At 30.4% G+C, this 23,401-nt stretch overlaps 1 protein-coding gene across 9 annotated transcripts in view; it reads left to right on the top strand.

The window, feature by feature from the left end:
• LOC108905661 (diacylglycerol kinase theta) overlaps positions 1-23,401 on the top strand; it is a 111,378-nt gene that overhangs the window by 82,560 nt on the left and 5,417 nt on the right. For 5 of the 9 annotated variants that reach the window (XM_018708626.2, XM_018708619.2, XM_018708625.2 and 2 more), the window contains 7 exons: positions 1,853-2,065; positions 7,434-7,571; positions 8,618-8,941; positions 11,830-12,063; positions 18,378-18,669; positions 20,391-20,547; positions 21,984-22,091. In XM_018708626.2, the coding sequence (XP_018564142.1) occupies positions 1,853-2,065; positions 7,434-7,571; positions 8,618-8,941; positions 11,830-12,063; positions 18,378-18,669; positions 20,391-20,547; positions 21,984-22,091 (1,466 nt within the window). The remainder of the gene's footprint in view (positions 1-1,852; positions 2,066-7,433; positions 7,572-8,617; positions 8,942-11,829; positions 12,064-18,377; positions 18,670-20,390; positions 20,548-21,983; positions 22,092-23,401) is intronic. The other 4 variants (XM_018708622.2, XM_018708629.2, XM_018708624.2 and 1 more) reach the window with 2 other exon arrangements.

The following is a 23,401-nucleotide window of genomic DNA, read 5'->3' as shown; positions in this document are numbered from 1 at the left end:
AGTACGTTATTAATTTTACTTTTTTTAACTTTAAATGTTGATAAGCATCTGTATTTATTATCAATCGCGCTTCTGCATCGAAATTTCGTATAACAACTTCGTCTATGGATTCATCAGATGACAACGTATTGTTCATTTCTGCTGGGTTATTGAATTGACTTTTAGAGGTAGCAATAGTAATGACAGTGGTTAACAATTTGTTATAGCGACATAATAAATAGTCCCCAGTTACGAGTATAAATACGCATGAGAAATTCTTTCCTCCCGCCGTTATAGAGGGCGCGTGTGTACTTTTCAGAGGGAGTAAATGTTAAACTTTCGTCCCTGCTATTAGGGACGAAAGTACGTACTTTCGACCGAGGTATGAAGAAAAAGTTTTAAAACGTTAAAGCCATATTCGTTTTGAAGTAAAATGTGGGTGTACTTAATAAGCACTTTTCCAAGCTGAAGTGAATCGATAATGAAAAACAACACTCATTTACAAAAAGTAGATTAAACCTCTCAGATATTTGTTGATAATAATTAAAACAACTGTTTCGCCCATTTAATTAATTTGTATTCATCATATATATCCCATAATTTAATGTTATGTCTTAAAATATGCCTTGATATAAGAAATTTTCTAATAAAGAAATGAAAGATATGATTTGTGTTTATGCTAAAGACTTAATAGTGCTGAAGCAAATAAAGGAGGCAACCAGGACCAGGACACAAAATTAAAAATCTTTATGACCGGGTAGGTGCAACAGGGTTCTTTCATACAAAACAGAACAAGAAGAGGAAATTTAACTCACGTTGTGGAAAATCCACTAAAACTTGTTTTAGATTAATTAAAATTTAATTAAATATCTAAGAAAACATATCGACGTAAATAGAGAACATTGTGAAAACGTAGGTATTAGACGTAGTATGTGAGTTAAACATTATAGTGAGTTAAGACTAGATTTTGTTTTGGTTTTTCATTGTGATCAATTCACATCAATTAGGAAATGTACCGATAAATGAAACCACACTTTTCTTTAACAGGAATAGCTTATTTAACGTCTTGAAACAAGTGTAGTTTTTTTTAAAAGAGTTTTTACATCATAATATCTAACAAAAACAGACTATTTAAAAAGTATTAGCACAATTTTGTAAATTTTTTATATGTCATAATTTGTTATCTTTTAAAGGGTTCTTGAGTAGTGATAGAAATTGAATGAAAAATTAATTTTATATATAACACCCTGAATCTCCGGTAAGGAGTGACATTTTACTAATTCATGTTTTGCTCAAATGTTTTATTTTAACGTCCTTTACTCAAAGCTCCTATTCTTAGTGGGACATCCTGTATTTTGACTAACGAAATGGCAACATTGAATAGGTACTTACTTTATATGTTGTTTGAATATGACTTCTCTTTCCTTCTTGACATTAGTAGTTATCAATATATTCACACCTTCTTGATAACCAAATTTACTTTGTACTTAGTTACAATTAGAACTACTCTTCTGAAATCAAATCTAAAATTTCAATATTACAACCATTTTGGAAGATGCTGAGTTAGCACTTATCAAGTAAAATTCAGGTTCTCTAAACAAATCTAGATGTCTTCTTCACTTCTCTATGATTTTTGATTATTAAGCCACAAAAGATAGTCAAAGAACAAACTTTTAGGGCTATTTTCAGAATGCTCTCACGCTTGCAGTTTCAAAGTTTGTTCTTATTGTATTAATTGGTTTCCAATCAATACTTGGTTCACTCGATTGGTTTATTCAATTGAAAGATATGAGTAAAAAGTTCTGGGATGGCACAATTTTATAGACATATCCACATCAAATACTGACTAGTTAATGATTTTTTTTTGTTCTAGTTACGGAGAGAGTTTTGTCCTGGAATGAAAGGCCGTGGGAAATCATGAAACAACTTGGAAAGGACAGCATTAGACAGATGGAATTAATGAGGTTTTACTTACAGCTAAAACAAGATCCACATGGACCAAATCTTGCTTTATTTGTGGGAAATTTACCACCCAATCTTTCCGAGCGAAATTATGAAAACATTTTAACTGAATTCCTAGGCAAAGGTAATATTAATAAACCGTAAGCCAATATAACCGTTAGTATATAAAAATATATGTAGAGATTCCTGGAGAAAAATGCCAATGTTTAAGGCACTTTTATTTTCGAAGAGATATCCTGGATATCTCAGAAACAATTAAAGATAAAGAAACTACCATATTTTAGGGATATTTTTATATATATTAAAAATTAAAAATATAAGTAATAACAGTAATTTTATTTCATTCACGTTGGCAATTAAATTTTGGTAAAATTAAAAATGATTAAAACATTTAGATCAAGATTACATTAAAACACAAGATCCTGTTTTCACCAATCAGCAATTGTATTATCTCAAGCGTAGATGTAACGGTTTGTCATTGTAAACGAATCATTAATGTTGGTAACACTAAGATTAAGGAATTTTTTGTTGATAGTACCAGCCGTTTAATGTTGGTTGCCTATGCTCGGTGCTCACGTGACTTGTGATCATTTATAAAGGCTTTGTATAACATATACATTAGTGGAAAGTAGAAAAAAATCTACATCTTTGTAGGCAATAGGCAGTTACAGTTTCCAGTTAAAAAAATTATATTTATATACTCTTTGCTTCACAGCTTATTTTCATAGTTTTACTAAAAAACTATCACTAGTCAATCTTATGCTAAATTGTTCATATAAGATACATGTCCTGATAAGTTGAATAACTTTTAAAAGTGAAGATATAGATATACTTATCAAAAATGACAATAAAATGATTGATCGATTGATCTGATTAAACAATTGAATTTATGTTAAAAATCAAGCTCTAGAATGTGTTCCTTATATATAGGCTGTTTACAAATTCCCTTCTCGCTACAGGTATCTCGGAAAAGGTAAGAGATACGAAGTAGCTTAAATGGGGGCAAAGTTGCGTAATCAGAGGAGCAATATTATGCCTCTAAAAAATCAAGGCTAACATGATTAGTTTTCGAAATATTTGACAAAAAACCGAAATTTTGGAAATCCGTTTTTGTTTCATTTCAGCCTTGTTTGAGGCGATATTAAATAAAGAAAAACACTGAGAATGCCATAATCAGTTTTTGTATGTAACGTTTTGTCTCTTCAGGACCATTATCAACTTCATTTTTTTAAATACGACTAGAAATTTTATTATATTTTTTACAAGCCTTCATGACCCCCAATACTGTACTGCCTCAGTCCGAACCAGATTCAGACATTTTGCTTGAAAAATTCATCTTCAGTGTATTCGACCCAAATTTATCTAAATTTTTTATTTAGCTTTCTTTGTTTATTGAATTATCGTACACTGTAAGTGTCGTTAGAACCTGTGAAATCCATCTAGTTATTTAAACTATTACCACCACGCGTTACAATAAAACATTTATATTATTATTAACTATTACCACTACTTGGTCATACATAACTCAATAAGTTGTTGCGTCAAAATTAAAACATTATTACAATTTTAATTTTATTATGACAAATTAATTCTTAAATATGCAAATGAACAGCCAAAACGCCAACTGAATATTAGTCTTTAAAAAATTTCAGTAAATGTTCAAAAACATTTTCGTTTTGGCAAAGGTTGAAAATGAAGATCAGCGTAATATTATCGGAATTTATTATACCTGTAACCGCAACTGTGAAAGAGTATGTCAGATGTATTTGTATGAATATCTTGAAAAAAATAGATCGGAATTTGTTTGGAATTTTGAGCACTCGAGAAGCGTAGAAATAACTATGGACACGGGAATAATACTCTAATAATGTTTTATTTTAATGTGTGGTAGTAATAGTTTAAATATCTAGATGGATTTCACAGGGTCTAACGACACTTACAGTTTACGATAATTCAATAAACAAAGAAATCTAAATAAAAAATTTAGATAAATTTGGAACGAATACACTGAAGATGAATTTTTCGAGACAAAACATCTGAATCTGGTTCGAGCTGAGGCAGTATAGTTCCAGGATCGTATTTAAAAAAATGAAGTTGATGATGGTCCTGGAGAGACAAAACGTACATACAAAAATTGATTATGCCATTCCCAAAGTGTTCTTCTTTTTTCAATATCAACTGAAACAAGACTGAAATGAAACAAAAACAGATTTCCAAAATTTCGGTTTATTTCAAATATTTCGAAAACTAATCACGTTAGCCTTGATCTTTTAGAAGCATTACGCAACTTTGCCCCCATTTAAGCTACTTCGTACCTCTTACCGTTTCCAAGATCCCTGTAGTGAGAAGCGAATTTGTAACAGCCTGTATAGTAAGTTCTGAAATAACATAGATTTCTATCAAAAATGGGACAGCCTGATATATACATTTATAGACTGTAGCTCTTTCTAGGTTCACTATATAAAACCGTTGCAATAAAATGAACGACTTAAGGAATGACGTCAGGCAGAAATATAAGCACCATTAGCTAAACCATTTAATCACAACTGATAGTTTATGCAAATGCTAAAGCATTGTCCGCTTCTAGTGAGTTGGTCATGAGTAATAAATATGTAAATAAAGCAATATTTAAGTACACAATTTTACCAGTAAACTGGAACATTTTTTGTGTTATTCTAATATAAACTTTACCCTAAGGAATGAAAATTTTTTAAATTATGTATTTTCAAAATTTCCTCATATATACAAAAAGAATCCCTTTTTGGCTTGTGGTAAGTAATAACTACACCTTTGCCCCTGCAAATTGTAGAATTAAAATAAATGCCAATATTCTGCGTACATAAAATTGATACAAACTCTTTTTTTTAACTAAGTAGGTATATCTCTATCCAAACTTGTTCAGCTCAACCGCTATAGGGCATCAGAATAATACTTACTTACTTAATTTAGTACCACAACAAACACCAAAAATCAAAATAACTCGGAAACGCACAGGAATTTCGAGACAGAAGAATGGACATTATTTTTGTTAAACTATATGTATATAATGAAAATAGCAGTTTTTTTTTAAATAGTCATTGGCGTAGAAGTTCTGTTTAAGAAAGGGGTTGAATACGACTCCGCCACTGTGCAAGTTTTTGAACATTTTTATCGCTTGTTTTATGCCCCTTAATTAATAGGCGTTATCTCCCAAACATGAAAAAAATCTAAGCATTCGTTTATAAGTTATAATGAATATTTGAGAAAAAAAAATTATATTCAACACCCCGTATCTCGGAAACAAAGCCTTCTACGACATATGTTTATAGGAACTTTTCTTTTTAAAAACATGTGTTCTATCTCCTGTTAAAGTTTGTCTACAAAAAACTGCCTCACCCTGTATATACGGAGAAAGGGAGATATACATACACCTATTATCCTGCACTTATATTCAGCAGCGTGCTATAAAATCGTTAGCTTCAAAGCTCTCTATCTTTAAATCTACACATAAGATCGCTTTGGGCCCATGACAACTTTTGCTCAGGAAGGTGAGAGCTATATCATATTTCAATTTCAGCCATTTTGACCGAAAGCCATTTTCCATAAGGTTTGTGCGGGGTCCTTTTTGATTACAGTACATAACTATCATTTTAATTGATATGTATAATATACCGGGTAGGAAAGCGCCGATGGTCTATCACAAGTTACGTGAGAGCGATAAAGTAAGACATAGAAATCCATGCGATAGAGAAGGATGGCTATAATTAAGGCGTATCATAGTCAACGCCCATTTCGCCCTTCCACAAATAAGAAGTGGATCTTATTTGTGGAAGGGCGAAACGGGCGGTGACAAAGAGAAGCCTTCATTATAGCCATCCTTCTCTATCGCATGGATTTCTATGTCTTACTTTATCGCTCTCACGTAACTTGTGATAGACCATTGGCGTTTTCCTACACGGTATAATATTAATAAAACAATTACTTACACAAAAATTATTAGGAATATGAAACATTTACGACAGAGGAATAATTTTTCCATTTCTATAAATATGTACAGGGTGATTCACAAACAGTGACCAAAAATTAAACCTTGTATTCTTTGGTAAATTTCGCACAAAATTTATATCTAGGATCCTTCGTTAAAAAGATACAGGGTGTTAAACTTAAAAATTTATTTTTAATTTTTTTAAATAATTTAAAAACTAGCAAGTGAAATAATCTGAAATTGGGCACATGTAAACATTGTCCAAAATTTGACGCCTTTTTCTAAAATTTAAATGCTCTAGTGACGGAGATACAGGGTATTGGTGGCAAATTTTTTTAAATAAAATAGTACATCACTACTTTAAGGTAACAATTATGATATTTTCAGATTCGTCTTTCAATTTCTATAAATTATTATTCTCTCATATTTTTTGAAAAAAGTGTGATTTTCTAGTAAAACTTAAAAAACTAACTGAAAACACTTTTACTTAAATGACATGACAAGCACTAATCATTCAGTTATTTAATCGAATAAAGAAATTAGTCATCATTTTAATGATTTTATTTGAGTAAATGCTCAAAAAATTCCTCCATTTCCATGAGCACAGGTGCGACATCTTTTTAGTAACAAAAATGTAATTTGTTCGAAATTTATTGTTGCTTGAATATGATTCTTTCTTCTAACTGCTGAGGTGTATTAATTTATTCACTGTATACCAGCCGTTTAACAGCACCCCACAATAAGAAAACGAATGGGTTGAAGTCCGGTGTTTTCAATTTGTTTTTTAAGTTTTACTAAAAAATCAGGCTTTTTTCGAAAAACATAAGAGGATATAATTTGTAAAAAAGTGAAAAATGAATCCGAAAATATCATAATTGTTACTGTAAAGCAGTGGCGTACTATTTTATTTAGAAAAATATGCCACCGATACTGAAGCATTAAAATTTTAGAAAAAGGCTTTAGATTTTGGACAATACTTACATAAATACATGAGCCCAATTTCAAGTTATTTTACTTACTAGTCTTGAAATTATTTAAAAAAATTAAAAACATTTTTTTATGTTTGTATCTTTTTAACGAACCATCCTAGATAAAAACTTTATACCAAAGACTCCCCTTAAAATTCATCAAAGAATAGGAGGTTTCATTTTTAGCCACCGTTTGTGAATCACCCTGTATAACAATCGTGCCAAATTTCATTTAAATGGGATAAAACGTTTCAGAATTATTAATTAAACATTTTTGGGTAACTTTAACACCCTCCAAAGGCTAAACAAAGCAACTTTGGATAGAGCTAAGTTTACTTAAACTTTATTTTAACCTCAAAAATATGTAATAGTTCTATGTACACCGAATCTTGGGGCACCCTGTACATCCTTATTAGAATTTCATTTGTTTTATTTCTAAAATATCCCGCCACTAGACCACTTAATATTTCTAAAATTGGTATAAAATTTATAATGTTCATTTTTATTTGTACTGTTCTAGCTAGCCATAATTTAATTAAAAGAAAATTATTCTTTTGCAGAAAATAAATTTTCTAAAATCGGTCCAATCTACTATGAATACGGTTCTATGGTGATCACTTATGAAGATTCAGACAAGGCTGTAAGAGCACTTTATACTTTACGAGAATCAAAATTTGAAGATAAACAGCCTTTACTAGGTAAGCTAAAAATGTACGAAATAATCTTTTTTTTTTCATTATTTCCCAGAGTTGTTATTTATAAATGTTCATGTTTTTTATATACATATCTAAAAATTTGCTTTTTGTAAATGAGCAATATAACAAAATATATAATTTTCAGGAATATGTTTTTTTTGTGTATCACTGAACTTGATGTACAAAAATGTGTTTTGGAACATTTTTTTTTGCTCATTTGTTGGGTGATTATAGATTTAATAGCTTATTTAGCCAGTGCCTATATCTGCTCGCATATTGACCAACATTATACAGACACAGTTCGAGTGTTACCCTGTGTGGAAATTGGTCTCAATACTGTAGACCAGTGGCGACACTAGGGGAGGACCAGGGGTGGCCCAGGCCACCTCTAAAAATTTATCGGCCACCCCTAAATTACAAAAGTAACTGTCAAAATGTTGGCCGGGACGAAAATAAAAATATCAAGTCAATAAATTTTTACATAATTTTTATCCAGCTTTCGAAAATCTATTAACCTTAACAAATATTGCTCTTACATTGCCAGTTTCTACCGCATGCTATGAAAGATCTTTTTCGTGCTTAAAAAGAATAAAAACCTACGTTCGGACAACGATGACTAATGATAATTTGTCAAATGAAAAAGTCACAACACTTGACCTTGATTGCGTTGTAGATGCATCTGCTCAAAATCATAATAACAGACAAATTTTGCTGATATGATAAAAATTTGTTATTTTTTTAAATAGGTTATTTAAGCTTAAAATTGTTTTATACTAAAGATAACTCTTTAAAAATATCAGAAATATTGTTAAATCAGAATAATTAAACCTTTTTTTATTATTAGATTAATAAGTATCAAAAATACATATTTTTCACAATTAGATATATTGTATTCTTGACCACCCCTTTAAAATCATTAGCCACCCTCTGGCCACCCCCCTTATGATAAGCTGGCGTCGCCACTGCTGTAGACTCTTGTTAATATTTTGGTTTGCTTATTTAAAAGCCTTACTAAGAAATATAAACGAGTTATTGTTATTTGTTTTCAGTTATGTTACTTCCCAACATAGAACCTTCGATGATACCTCACGGAGTACAACCTCTATTAGTGTTCGTTAACGTAAAGTCTGGTGGATGCCAAGGCCTTGAATTGATATCCAGCTTCAGGAAATTGTTGAATCCTTACCAGGTATTCGATTTGGATAACGGTGGGCCCTTGCCAGGCCTCTATGTGTTTCGAAACATTCAAAACTATAAAATACTCGTGTGTGGTGGAGATGGTACAATCGGATGGGTACTACAATGTTTGGACAATGTTGGGCAGGATTCTCAGTGCTCGTCCCCGGCATGTGCTATAGTACCGTTGGGAACAGGTGGGTATACTGAAATTTTAAAATTTTGATCTTTACATTTTTCTTTTTTATACAGTGTAGCACATTACAGACACCTCAGTCTATGTAAAAAAACTTAAATATATGATTAAATTTTATGAGCATATACATTGGCTATTTTGCATTCCAAGTAGTTCAAAAAAAAGTTGTGAAGTTGTGTGTTTTTTAATGAAATACTCATATTTTAATCTCACAGGATTAAGATTGATTTTTTGATCACTAGTATTGAGGTTTGAAGGGGTTTATATCTGGTCAATTTTGAGATTTTTTTTAATGCACAGTGTGACTCAAATGCGAAGAAATGGAAAACAATTATGTCACAAGGTTGTGTAAAAAAGTATTTGTATTAGTTTTACAACTGAATCTACAGCTTTTTAAAAGAATTTTAATTAATAGGTTAACAGATAAGAAAATTAAGTTTGAATGAGGTTGATGTCTAAAAATAATAATAAATAAACATAAATTAAAGTTCGTCTAACACTGTTATTATCGTGAATAAATTAAAAAGAAAAATATCGCAACAAATTTTAAAAGTTAGCTTCGGTCTGTATCAGGTCGTACTCTTTTTCTGAAACAAACTCACTTTTTCTTATTTGCAAATTAATATTCCTAATTTCATTTGCATCTTCTTTAAAAGTGTTACTTTTTAATTTGTTCCTGCTATCACAATGTTTACACTATTTAACTAATATTATACAGGGTGTTTGTAAATAAGTGCGAAATATTTTAGGGGATGGTTGCCGAAGTTATTTTGCGAAAAAAGTTCATATAAACGTAGGTCGAAATATGCTTAATTTCCGAGATACAGAGTGTTTAAATTTAAATTGTTATTTATTTTTATTAATTATTTCAGTTTTAAAGATATTGACTCGAAATTTGAAAAATGCTTTGGAGAGATAAATGTGTACTTTTTGGGGTGATCAGAACATTTCTACTTGCCCATTTGTGCGAGAATGCCACAACCTTTTTTAAAAAAAAAAGTGGTATGCCACTGCCTTTTTCCCGTTTTCATGTTTTTTTATAAAGATGCACAGTCAATTCTGAATTAAATTGGTCTCTTCAATTTTTTTCGTAGGAAAAAATTAAAATTTAAACATTGTATCTCGGAAACGAAGCATATTTCGACCTACGTTTATATGAACTTTTTTTCACAAAATAACTTCAGCAACCACCTCCTAAAATATTTCACACTTATTTACAAACACTGTGTATATTATAACTAAATACATTGTCAGAATTAATTCCTCTAGGCTAGCCCCGGCCAGCATTGAATTACTCGTATAATATCTTTTTGTCTTTTTTCCTCCTGTAGTTAGGTTCTATTCAAGTTACATTTCACCGTGGTCTTATCAAACATATTGTGTGTCCCACTGTTCAAATCTATTCAGCAAGTAGCTTTGTCCTATTAACAAAATCCAAAAGCTTACTTGCCGACACTTCTCTCAGCTCCTTGGGTTACAAGTCACATCCTCGGCAGACCAAACTATCTACAAGCCTTAGTTTGTATATATGTCTACTAAAGTGATAGTGTCCTGTTATTAGTCCCCTCATTTTCCGGAGTCGAATTTTATTCAAGCTTAGCAACTTTTCTTCTCCTAAGAACACTACATAAGTTCCTTAACTTTGCCCTAGCCTCGAAGCTCAGTATTTCATATATTCTGACTCAGTCCATTTCCCAGAGCCCTCCTGACCACATAAGTTGATGTGCTACAGAATGGCTCTGAACCAATGAAATTTGTTTCGAGTTCCTTTCTAACAAGTTCATACGCTTTTCTGTCCTAGCACCCAACAGTCTAACTGTATTAGTGGTAGCCAGTTCAGTAAGCAAGTTTTGCAGTAACCTTATGTGTGTCTAAAGCGTTAATTGCTGTGTGACTGTATCTCAGTCCATATATTCCTGCACCCGTCCCTTAGCTATTTTGGAGCCTTCCGTAAACCGTATCAGACCCCATCTTTCCAGGGCATCAAATTTTTCCTCCCATTTGCTCTGATACTCCCATTTGCTCAAATAGCCTATGGAAGCGAAACCTTGTGACCATCTGGTTGGATACCATCCCCAGAGTTGGTTTCGACATAAATGTTTCCATAATCCTGGAATAGGAACTACCTCTTAGTCATTATTATTTCGAAGTCCGAATGCTGCTAACCACACTTCTCTTTTCACCACTATATGAATTGGTAGTAGATTTAGCATGACTTCTAGTGCAGCTGTGGGCGTTGATGACATCGCCCCTGTTATACCCAAACAGACCAATTTTTGGATTTTATTCAGTTTTTCCTTCCCCATGGTCTGTTGTGTTTTTTGCTACCATACCACAGTGCCATAAAATATCCAAGGTCTTACTATCGATTTATACATCCAGTACCTATGACGTCTTTGGCTTCAGTCCCAATAAGGTTCTAAGGATAACGCGGTGACATATACACAATGTCTGCTTCGCCTTACTTACTACTTGTTCCAACATAAAAATTCATTGAATTGCTAAATAAATACAACAGCCAGATATAACTTTAGATATTGGAAATCACTATCATTAAGAACTTTGGAATTTCAACCTTGAAAGGAAAAAAAATTGTGCTTTATTATACTGGGTGCACTTGTACACTGTTACAAAGCCTCTTCTATTCTCAATACTTTGGTTTTTTGTTGATCGTAATATCTAAATTTTTGTAAGAGATACACAATTTTATATAAAACTGCAATTTCAAGATAGGGATTTTCAATAATTATTTTCCTCTGGAGTTTTTTTACACATGAAAAAAATACATTGTATTTTTTTTTAATTTTAACAGGTAATGTCTCCCTTGCGTACATGGACTTAAAGAAAAACACTAACTGGAGTTTTAATCTATAATTAATTTATTTATAGGGAATGACTTGGCGAGAGTGTTAAGGTGGGGCCCGGGGTACACGGGAGGTGAAGACCCTTTAAATCTTCTCAGGGATGTAATTGATGCCGAAGAGATTAGGTTGGATCGTTGGACAGTGGTTTTTCATCCGGAGGACAAACCTGACGACAGCGTTAAACAGGTCAATTCCACCGGTAAGAAGAGGCAAAAACTGTCCAAAATGAAAGTGACCAATGAGCAAATTAGAAAAGCAGGTCAATCATATGTGTAACTAGATGTTGTTTTGCTGTAATGATAACTAACACGAAATTTAACTGAGAAATAACAAAGTAGTTTTTATCAAAGAGACCCTACAGCTGCAATTTTCTAAATATGTTTTAAGTATTCTAGTCAAATTAACATCTTTATTTTAATATTTTAAATTACTTTTAAATATAAACTTTAAAAAACATTATAAAACTAAAAATTTAGAGACTTAATGCTCGTTTTTGCATTAGCATCTGTAACATCATATTGGATATAAGTAAAATAGACACAGACAAATTCATAAACAAATAATTTTTCTATCATTTTAACTCAAAATTATTTTTTAAACACTTGTATGTGTATTTGAGTTAAAATTCATCAAGTTTACATCTTAGATTGTTTCATTTTACGTATGAAAATCATTAAATTATAAGTGGATCCTGGGAACTTTACATTTTATTGTTACTTAAACGTTTTGCTGCTCTTGACAATAAAATTTGCAAAAACAAAAAAGTCCTCTAAATGTTCATAAAGTGCATTTTCAAGCTTATTTTTATGTCTAAACAGCTCCGTGCGGGTTTTCTAGGATGTGTTAAAGGGGGATGATGTGATCATATGGGATTAGTCAGAATTTAATCAAATTGTGATATCATCAGTCAACTTGGGTAATCCAATCATATAAACAATAATAAAACATATTGGTCGAAATGGATTAAACGGCAATCCTCACCAAAGACAGGCTTTCATAGGAAAGCGAACTTCACATCATATATTTTTTTTCAATTTGTATGTACGATTTGCGGTTTAATTTTGTTGCTGTTTTATGTCATATTGGATTAAATTAACATGAGAAATGAGTAAAACTGTGTATTTTGTTTAGAATTTTATAACTTTTTAATAGTACCTGTTTTAACTTTCTTAAATGCATCCCTATCTACTTTCATGATTATGCGATTCATGACTGCATGAAACTGTTTACTTCATTATCAGTTTAGTAAGTATTTTTAATTATTTTTTTATTACGAATATTTTATAAAACAGCAAACATATTTATTTTGAAACATACATACATATTAGTTAATATTTAATGGATCATACAAAAAGTATTAATTCTTTAAAATACTAAAGAATTTTTTTAATGTTTGGCATTCTGTCAAAAAAATATGGTAACATGTCACAAAGTCATAAAAAAATCAATGCCACTCCGTTAGCTTTATAAAGCCATATGTAAATATTTAAGCTAGCTTAACAAAGCAAATGGTGCAAACGGCCCTAAAAATGACTTTCTTTAATAGTATTATTTTGTGTCATCACAAATAAGTACTCTTGCCGATTTTGAGAGTTTGTCCTTTCCTGAACGCCATGACATGTACATACAAACTTAAACATCTCTATTGCAACCTTATTCTACCAAGAATAATTTTCTCGTAAAGTTATTATTTTATTTTTTTGTCGACATAGACCGACGAAAAAATAATAATTTCAGTTTAATATTCTGGGAACAAGTACTATTACCCCCAAAAAAGCGATCCTTGCTTAAAGGTACACCCTGAATACTAATATCTCGGTCATTTGAGAGATAACAAACAAATACATCATTTTCATGTAAAAAAGCATGAAAATCTTAAACTTAAAAACAACAATAAAAATAAATAAATTTATAATTTCTACCTATACATTAGTAGAAATAGCTTCAAATATTATAATAGGTAACTATATTACCCAAAACATATCCAAATCTACTGAGAAACAAAAAAATTATACGAAGAACCAATTTTCAACTCTCAACTTCAAGAGCTAATAACTCAATAGGGCCAGACTGAAGAAAAAAATATATAAATTTGTAACATTATTTTTCTGAGATCTATCTAAATATGAAAGATAGAATGAATCCAATTTGATTTATGTTTTATATGTTTGAACTTGTCAAGAGCAGCTTAAATATAATATTGGTTTTTCAAATAAACATCTTCTAAATGTTCATCATGCAAGTGAAGTATTAGTGCCATCTTCGGGGACAATGAAATTTTCCAACAAATTCTTAGTTATGAAAATGGTTTGGTATCAGTTTATATGGGTTTCTATAACACACTTAAGGAGGTTTAAAGTCAAATGAGAGTTTCTGTAGATTCGCTACTGACTAAAGTAGTAAGCCTTTAGATTTGGCAACGTTGCACTTGGCTGGCACGCTCGGCTCGGCGTTCGCTCGCCCGCGTTCGATCATTCTGTTTGTTTGGATGCCTAAGCTTGAAATATACATCATATGTCACACCTGCAAATTTCAAATAATACGCTACGTTGAGAACCGCGGCGTTGCCGCTTTCACGCATAATGAAGATTAAGTTAGTTAACGACAGCAGTTTGAAGGAGAATTATTATAAATTATATATCTTACAAGTACCTAATCGATTTCTACGAGTTGTCTTACGGTTCCTTCTAATCAAAATTTTGTCTCTAGAATTTTGACTATTATTATTATTACACTAGAATATTGGTATTATTTCGGATTATTGAATACCCTGTATCTACCTTGTGTTCCACAACCGCCGATTTCTCATTGTTGTTATCCTTTAGGTCACACTTCCTTTAACTTCATACTAATGTTTTTCCCTGTTTTACCAATGTACATATACTTTTTATTGCATTTACTTTAAATGCTATTAATGTAGTGTGTTAAAACTGTACTTTCTTATGTGGCTTATCTTGTCTGTACATCCTTGTTTGTAGAGTAGAAAGGTTGTTGCCAAATATTCCTACTATTTCTTGACCTTAAATATCCAACTGATTGAATATTATTGTTAATATAGGTATTCAATTCTTCTGAGCACTAATCATAAATGATATTGTTTCTGATTCTAAATATTCACAGAATACTTGGAATACTGAAGTGTTGATGATGCATTATTCCGTGCCGGGTGGTGATGAGACTCGGCGGCAAAGACACATTTGTGTGGATTGATTTACTGTAAATGTTGTGGCCTTTTAATTTAAAATATTGAGACCTCTTCTGGTTAAATGGGAAATGTTAGAAAAATTATTTGCTTACGAAATTTGTCTATTTTTTACATGTTTTACTCATGTACAATACAATGTTACTTACACTATTGTGAAAACCATCAGAGTGACCACATGGTTTGGATAACCGGAAGTAAGATTTTTTTTAATAAAATTCTATGAAAATGTTTATAATTATTACAAATGCTTACTTATTTTTTTTTTAATTTACATAGATAATTTGAAATGAGATTCAAATTTACATTTCCTAAGTTTTATTTCCTTATAATTTCAAAATTATTATAATTTCTTCTTGTTTGAATAAAATGCTATTTTGTTATGAATTGGATATTTTTTTATGTATACTTTTTCTGTGACACCTTTTTATTTTCTTGGTCTTTCAAAATAATTTGTGAGTAAGTAATTCCGATACCTTTCTTCTTTAATATAGAGGCACATAAAAAAGACCCTTAAACTATATATTTTAAAACAATTAATATTTTTAGTTAGCATAGATACACTAAACTAGTATGTGCATGGCTTTTGGTCTTTTACTATTTAGAACTATAGTGTTTACGGCAAAACAACATTTTTTAAATCAATTGGTTAAAAGTTATTTCGGTGGGTTTGGAATAGTTTCGCAGATTATCAAATTGGCCTACAAATTTTATGTTTTTAAACTATTAAGAATTATTTTCCAGTCCAGCTTTTTACTAAAAAATTTCAAAAAATACATCACTGCGGTAAGAACATAACCAAAATTATTATAACATTAATTATAACTTTTGTATTGAAGGAATTATTTTCTTCAGATCATATACAGGATGTCCCAGTTTTAATCCATCAGGCTTCGGAAACAGATAGAATAACCAAAGGTAATGAAGAACTTACTTCAAAATCTTAACGGTTTTCAAGATATAAGGTGTTAAAAGGTCCCCAAATAAATAATTTACTGAAAATATCCTATATAGGTACATATTTTATATGGTTAAGTAATCAAGAATAATTTTTAAAAAATAATCAAAAATGTTTGCACACATTTCATTTTAACTCATAATTTTACTTTATTTTAAAGATATTAAATTATTTCAAATAATGTCCTATGCCATGAATCTAGGTATGCAAAAATGCTTTTGTTTTTTTTATTCTTAATAAATGTTTCTTGTTAAATGAAGTTTAAGCTATTTTCCTTTTATTCAACTGTGTCATAGAATATTTAGGGAACTTTTTCTTTAAAATCCAAATGAAAATCGAATGAACTTATTGAATTTATAAAATAGTCAGTAGTGTCGAAATTCTGACGTTCTTAATGAGGGTGTCTCCCAGAATCTTCACTACTAGTTGTGCAGAGTCTTGATATTCCATAAAGTATTGACTTTATGGAACCTTTAACACCCTGTATCAAAAACTACTATCATTTTTTGTTCTATCCACAACAAAGTCTAATAGATTAAAATTGATACGCCCTATATATTCTCGTACAATTGCAGTAACGGTTGATGGTCAGTGAGAATGAAAGTACAAGTTTCAACTGAAATATTCAAAATATTGAATTAAAATATGGGTTACCGTTTCGAGATCTCTAAAAGGAGTGCACATATAGGGTGTGTTTCCTTAGGTAGTTTAAAATATTACAGAGGATGAATGAACATTATTTTAAGAAAATAAGTTCATATTGACATATGTCCAAAAACGTCTCCTTTCCAAAATACAAATTTGTCACTTTTAAAAGTGACGAAGATTTGTTTTTTCGTTTTTTTTTATCTTCATAATAGAACATTTTCTTTTTCTCAAACTTTGATTCTTTAGACATTAGCCGATTAGGGGGCATGATTTAGTACAAACTAAAGTTTAATCATGTCATCAGAAGCAGTGACATTTTTAATTCTGAATTTTTTAATCGTTTTTTTTTTGTAATCCTGATTCTTTAATAAAATAATAATAATTTAATAATTAAATAATACAATGATCAATAAATGAATAAAACAGTATTTTCTCCAGAACTAGGCTTCAATAAAAAAATGCTAAGAGACGTTTTATGTCTAAGAGCTCAGGAAATTAAAAATATGGTGGCGCACATATTTTTTTAAATAATTGCCTACACTCGCTCCTGTGGTTGTTGGGCATATGTTAATATGTTTTTATTTTCATAAAATGATTACCCTCTGAAATATTTTGTGTTGCATAGGACACACCCTGAATATTTGCAAAATATTTTTCATAATCGATTGATAAATGCAGTTATTTTCTTATTTTTCACAAAGTAGTAATTTTTCATAAACTAAAATGGAATGTTTGGTATTAAATTAAAATTTAAATAGGTGTAAATAACTATGAAGAAAATAAATATTTTATACACCTACATATGTGTATAACCCTTTTCAAGAACTTAGTAACACCCATACTTTAATCATTTTTTTGCAAATTTCATATGAAATTTTTTCATGATGTTCTTTAAGTAGATCTAAGAATTATTACCTAAAACAGTTCATTATCAAAATATGATCACTTTAATTATCTTCAGTTGCCACTATTCAACTGTATGGGGCATTGCAATATTCCACCAATGAAATTGTACATGTGACATGAATTTATAAAAACGCACATACAAATGTAGGTTTGCAAATGCTTCTTTTTAGAGATATAAAATGTTAAAATATTAATATTTTTTCAGTTACTCATTTATTTTAAATGTTTTATTGAACAATTAAGCTACCACATTTCTAAACATATCATTACAGTTTATTTAAAACTCACCAACAAATCTAAAAATATGACCATGTTTTAAGATAATTTTGATGAATACCTATCTAAATGATTAACAAAAAAAAATACAAGAAAAAAATTTAAATGATAAAACAGAGAAGTTGTTTTTTCTCAAAAGAAGAATCAGTGTCTTTCATCGCAACAAAAAATTGAATAGTATTTAATTTGTTCATAGCAGATAGTTATTTATAGGTATGTCTTTTTTCACAATTTTGGTCATTTTTTGCGGAATTTCATTGGTGCAATATCACAATAGTATGTGTTATACAACCTACCTACATCCAACAAAATAAGCCTTTTGTTTATTTTCTGTAATATGAGTGAATTTACACTACCTCATTTCTTTTATAAATTCTATTAAATACATTAAAATGGTAAAGTATTAAATACAGTTTAAACAAATTTGTTTCCATTAAGTATACTTATCATTTTTAACATAGTTATTCAAAACATCACTTACATGATGTCGTAGACCTGTATTATCCGTACACGTGAAGCAATTCTTAATAGTTATAAAACAAGCTTTAGCTATAGCTTTCGTTTACCTGAACACTTACTACAGTTGTAGCAGGTTCTACGAGCGAAGACAACTCCCAAATTTTCGTGATGAACAACTATTTTGGGATCGGGATTGATGCTGATCTGTGTCTGGATTTTCACAACGCTCGTGAAGAAAACCCTGGGAAGTTTATCAGCAGGTTGCATAATAAAAGCGTTTACGTTAAGATGGGATTAAGGAAAATGGTTGGACCGAAGATGTGCAAGGATCTTCACAAGGAAGTACGGTTGGAAGTTGACGGAAAGTTGGTTGAACTACCTCAAGTTGAAGGCATCATTATATTAAATATCTTAAGGTACTTATCTATGATAATGATTTTCATGAGTTTCTAGACTATATGACCATTTTTTTTATACGACATATTCAATGTGTTTGCATAAAAAAAGATGTATGTGTGTTTTCTTACTGAATATTATTCTGCAATGAGGATTAATGCTACATAAGCAATTTTATTAATATCACATTTACTTAAATTTTTATTTAATTTTTAACATATAACTATAAGTTTGATATTTGCATGAGTAGTCAAAGGTGTCACTAAGATATTTAAAAATAATTTAACTGTGTTAAATATGTAATAAACTTATCAGCATTATATTTTGTTACAAGTGAAAGATGGACCTTAACATGTATCTATCTCATTAAAATGGCTTTTGTAGTGGTCTTCCATAAATAATAAATATTTATGTTTATTTATTCTTCTGCGCAACGATGACATGTGATGATACAATTGATAGTATCGGAGTAGTAGTCACTTAGGTAGATAGTTCTGCAAAAATAATCAAAATTGTTTATTATCGACCACAATTATCGGAATATTACATACAATGAAAAAAATTAGGTCATATAATAAAAATACCCAGTATGGCAGCTGTTAGTGTCAATTTCGTTTATGCATGTCAATGTTAATATGTCTTACATTAATAGGAACTTAAGTCCAACAAAATCTTTTTACAAACACATTTTGTTATTGTTCTATCACAGTGCAAAGGGCCCCAAAGACTTCGTTCAATTTGCGCGATTTGCCGCACGGACCTCTACCGTCGTGCAAAATATGTTTCGATTAGATTTTCTAAACGAATGGATAGGAGAGTATGTACCTTAATTGTAATGTGTGTGCTGTTTGCTTCACTTAACATGTAAATTTTCCAATCGGTATGTGAAAAATAATGCGTATGAAGAATCAGTAAATGAACTAAAAGAAATGGACAAAAATGCATCAAGAGAAATGATTACAACAATTTCAAATATGTTATTGCATTAATTGGTTTAATAAATTTAAAGAAAATGTATTTCTTCTCAAAAACCTATTCTTATTGTACCATTTTGTACGATTTTTCAATTTTCTCTTTTGCTATTGTTACTGCCACCAATGCTAGTAGACACTTTCCAGATACCATTGTTCGTGCATTTAATATAACTAAACGGACTGTGCTCATAGTGTTGAGCAAAAAAAACCGTACATTCTTGGTTTGCATGATTTGGTCCGTATGGTTCTTTCGCACGAATGGAACAAAGTTTGTGGATATATGTACTAATTTGAGAAGCATAGCTCGAACAAGACCATTTAAAATATCTTTAGATGTGCGACCTCTATGAACGCTTAAGACACTAAAAATGCATTAAATGAACAGCAAGCTTTGGTCCACAATACAAACCGCTGACAGGTCCCGTTACCATGCTGTTTTATTTACACATGAAAGTGACAAACTTAAACTTTTATCCAACATCCTAGGTCATGTATACTCTTGAGAATTATGAGGTGTCCCAGAGTTATAATTTATTATTAGAGATTAAGTATCGGGGCTTTAAAAATGCAGAAACCACCAAATTTTCACTTTCATATTTGATGGTTAAATAATGATTTTGTACAAAAATAAAAAGTATGTATTAAGTTTTTCCCAAATTATTTAATTTCATGGTTTTATGGCAGTGTCTGAAACGATAGTAAATACCTCATTATGCAATTGTTTTGTAGTTTTTTTTATTATATTATTAAATTTGATCAATTTCTAGCTGGGGTTCAGGAGCGAATCCCTGGGGCCCCGAAAAGGACGATCAGTTTTCAAAACCCAACCACTGGGATGGAATGTTGGAGGTTGTAGGTGTTACAGGTGTGGTACATTTGGGGCAAATCCAGTCCGGTTTACGAACTGCGATGAGGATTGCTCAGGTATGTGGTAACTGAAATTTTTAAACATAAAAGATTGCACAACACATTCACTGCTTAAGGAAAACTAGACAAGTTTCTAACACTGCATATTAAAAACTTACCTACTTATTGTTTTCTATTGTTGTGAAAAATTGCAAATATTGAAATATTTGGCAAAAAAATTGAAATCAAATTGGAAAAGGAATGTATGACACAAAAGTTACATCATAAGTATTCCACTTAGTTTTTCTTTGTAAAATTCTCACTGACATATATGTTATGTTCTTGAAACTAACAATAAGATACTCTTTATTAACATAGAAAAAAATGTATAAATAAATAACTGTTTACAAGTGACTTAACTTACTTCTCTGCAAAAAGTGTTTAAAATACAGTACAAATAATAGAAAGAGCCTTGACAATAATAAATATTAATGATCAATTACGAGGGTTGCCTTTTACATTTCTGGAATATAGTACAAATAATAGAAAGAGCCTTGGCAATAATAAATATTAATTATCAAATAAAAGGGTTGCCTTTTATATTTCGGGAATTAATCATCGTATATGGCTTTATTATTTTTCAAAATATTCTCCATGAAGACTTGTATGCATCTGAATCAATTTTGTCCATTTTTTTTTTGAAAAAACAGGTGACCATTTGCTTAGAAACGTTTTGTGCGCGAACAACTTTTGTTGGATTTGGTTCATCTTGAAAGATCCATACAGTCGACTGCTGTTTACTTTCGGGCTCATAAGCATATATCCATGATTTGTCACCTGTTACGACGTTATAGACGTGTTTTGAAGCAACATTATCATATTTGTTTATTTATTGATCATATCTTTCGACTAATTGACACAAGCCTTTTTTTGAACATTTATTGGGAAACAAATTTTTTTGACAGCCAAATGTTCATGCAATATTGAATATTGAATATACTGCAATGTCCCGCAATCACGCAATGTCACATGACCATCTTGCAATATTAGTTCACTCACAGCATCAATGTTTCCTGGAACAACCGGTTTTGGACAACCTTCATGAAATTTGTCAGTGCCAAAAGTTTACTATCGGAGTTGCACCCCTTTAATGGGGTAGGTTAAATTTTATATTTTATTTCTTGCAGTTACTTTATCTTATCAAAAGCCACACTGATATTTTTAATAATCTGCGACCCTCGAACGGGGTCAAAAATTGTCCTTAATGATTTTTCATTGTATCTTTTGTAATAAAAAAAAAAAACGATTAAGAATCTTAGTTTGCTTAGAAACTCTATAAATTTTTGTGAAGGAATTGTTTCTTAAAGATTTTGCAAGACACTCTGTATATATGTCAACTTAGAAATAGAGACAATTACAACTGAAGATCTGCTTTAAATGTTTGCTTCACAAAAATGCAAATTTTTATTGATTACCACCTTATTGCTACACACTTAATCCGATTTTTTTTACAGGGTGGACACATTAAAATCCACCTCAATTCAGACATTCCCGTTCAAGTGGATGGTGAACCATGGGTACAAAGTCCTTGTGATGTAGTAGTTTTAAAATCGGCTTTAAAGGTAAGATGTCGCATTTATTTTTCATATCACGCAGTAGATCTAGTTCAGTAATAAAGTCGTGTCTAGTGAATAGCCATAATGTTAATAGCAATTGAGGGGTATAGTGTACGCATACATACTTTGTTTCTTGTTTTGATAGATTATTATTAATTTTCCAATCCTTAAATATACAAAAATTTTAATTGTGGAATTTATTATTTTTTCACTGCTTATCGTCAACTCTTTATTTTTTTTACATATTATAAATAATAAATTAATAGATTTGAACTTTGAACTTTCTCATTTTTATTGTAGACACCCCTTAATTTTTGTATACTTAGATAGCCTATCTCTTTTAAAAGTAATTTTACTCAAGTTTACTTTAGTCTTTAGCTTAATTTTTGTAGTAGTTGATTATTATATTATTAATTACAAATATTTATATATAGCACCTTTTTATATTTATACTATTGTTATTCATCTTGAAAACAAACTTATACACTTGTGGAAGCTTTTAAGATACGTGCATGTAATGCGCTGTTGCATATTTCCACCCTCCCCAAAAGTTGTAAAAACAAATACTAGCTTTGTACAAAAATGCAACACAACAAACACATTTAAATGTCAATATTACAAAATATTTGTATACAACATAGCCAGAAGGAAATATTTTTTTTTAGTTCTATTTTTCTCTGTATGTATAAATTTATATACATAATGTAAGTCTAATTAATTATTTTCTTAAATTAAAAATAGTTTCTTTATTTTATATTTATTTTTAATATTCAGCAATCTTCGAATATAAAAAATTTTAATACAGTGCGAGAGTTAAATGTTACCAACCTCACAAAGAAAAAAATACTTGAATATCTCAATTTTTGACTTGATCAACTTTAATGTAAACATTTCATCCCCAATGTTGAAATAGCTTTCAAGTAAAGTGTATCTTCAATAATTAATAAATCGATGTTGTGGCTGTATAGAGGGTGTTCAAAAAAGCAAATTAAACCATTAACCTAGACTTTTTAGATAACAATAATGGGACTTTCCGTATACCATACTTGATTTAGGCTTTTTTAGAAAACAGGGTGTCAAAATTACCAATTAAAAACAGTTATTATTAATATCTCCATTATATTTTATTGCTGAAATTTTACAAAGACTTCCATCCTTTCCCAGTACTTATATTCGTTAGTAATGAAACGCAAATGGAGAAAAATAGATTGTAGTGTCTGAATGTCTCCCTGAATGAATTTACTGCGGTCGAGCTTGGTCAACTTACGCATTTTATTCCTGGAGCCTTCATGATCTTGAGGAATTCTGGCTTCTTT

The sequence above is a fragment of the Anoplophora glabripennis genome, unplaced genomic scaffold, assembly GCF_000390285.2.
Source record: "Anoplophora glabripennis isolate ALB-LARVAE unplaced genomic scaffold, Agla_2.0 scaffold156, whole genome shotgun sequence".
Lineage (NCBI taxonomy): Eukaryota > Metazoa > Arthropoda > Insecta > Coleoptera > Cerambycidae > Anoplophora > Anoplophora glabripennis.
This window is presented reverse-complemented; position numbering and strand designations above follow the sequence as displayed.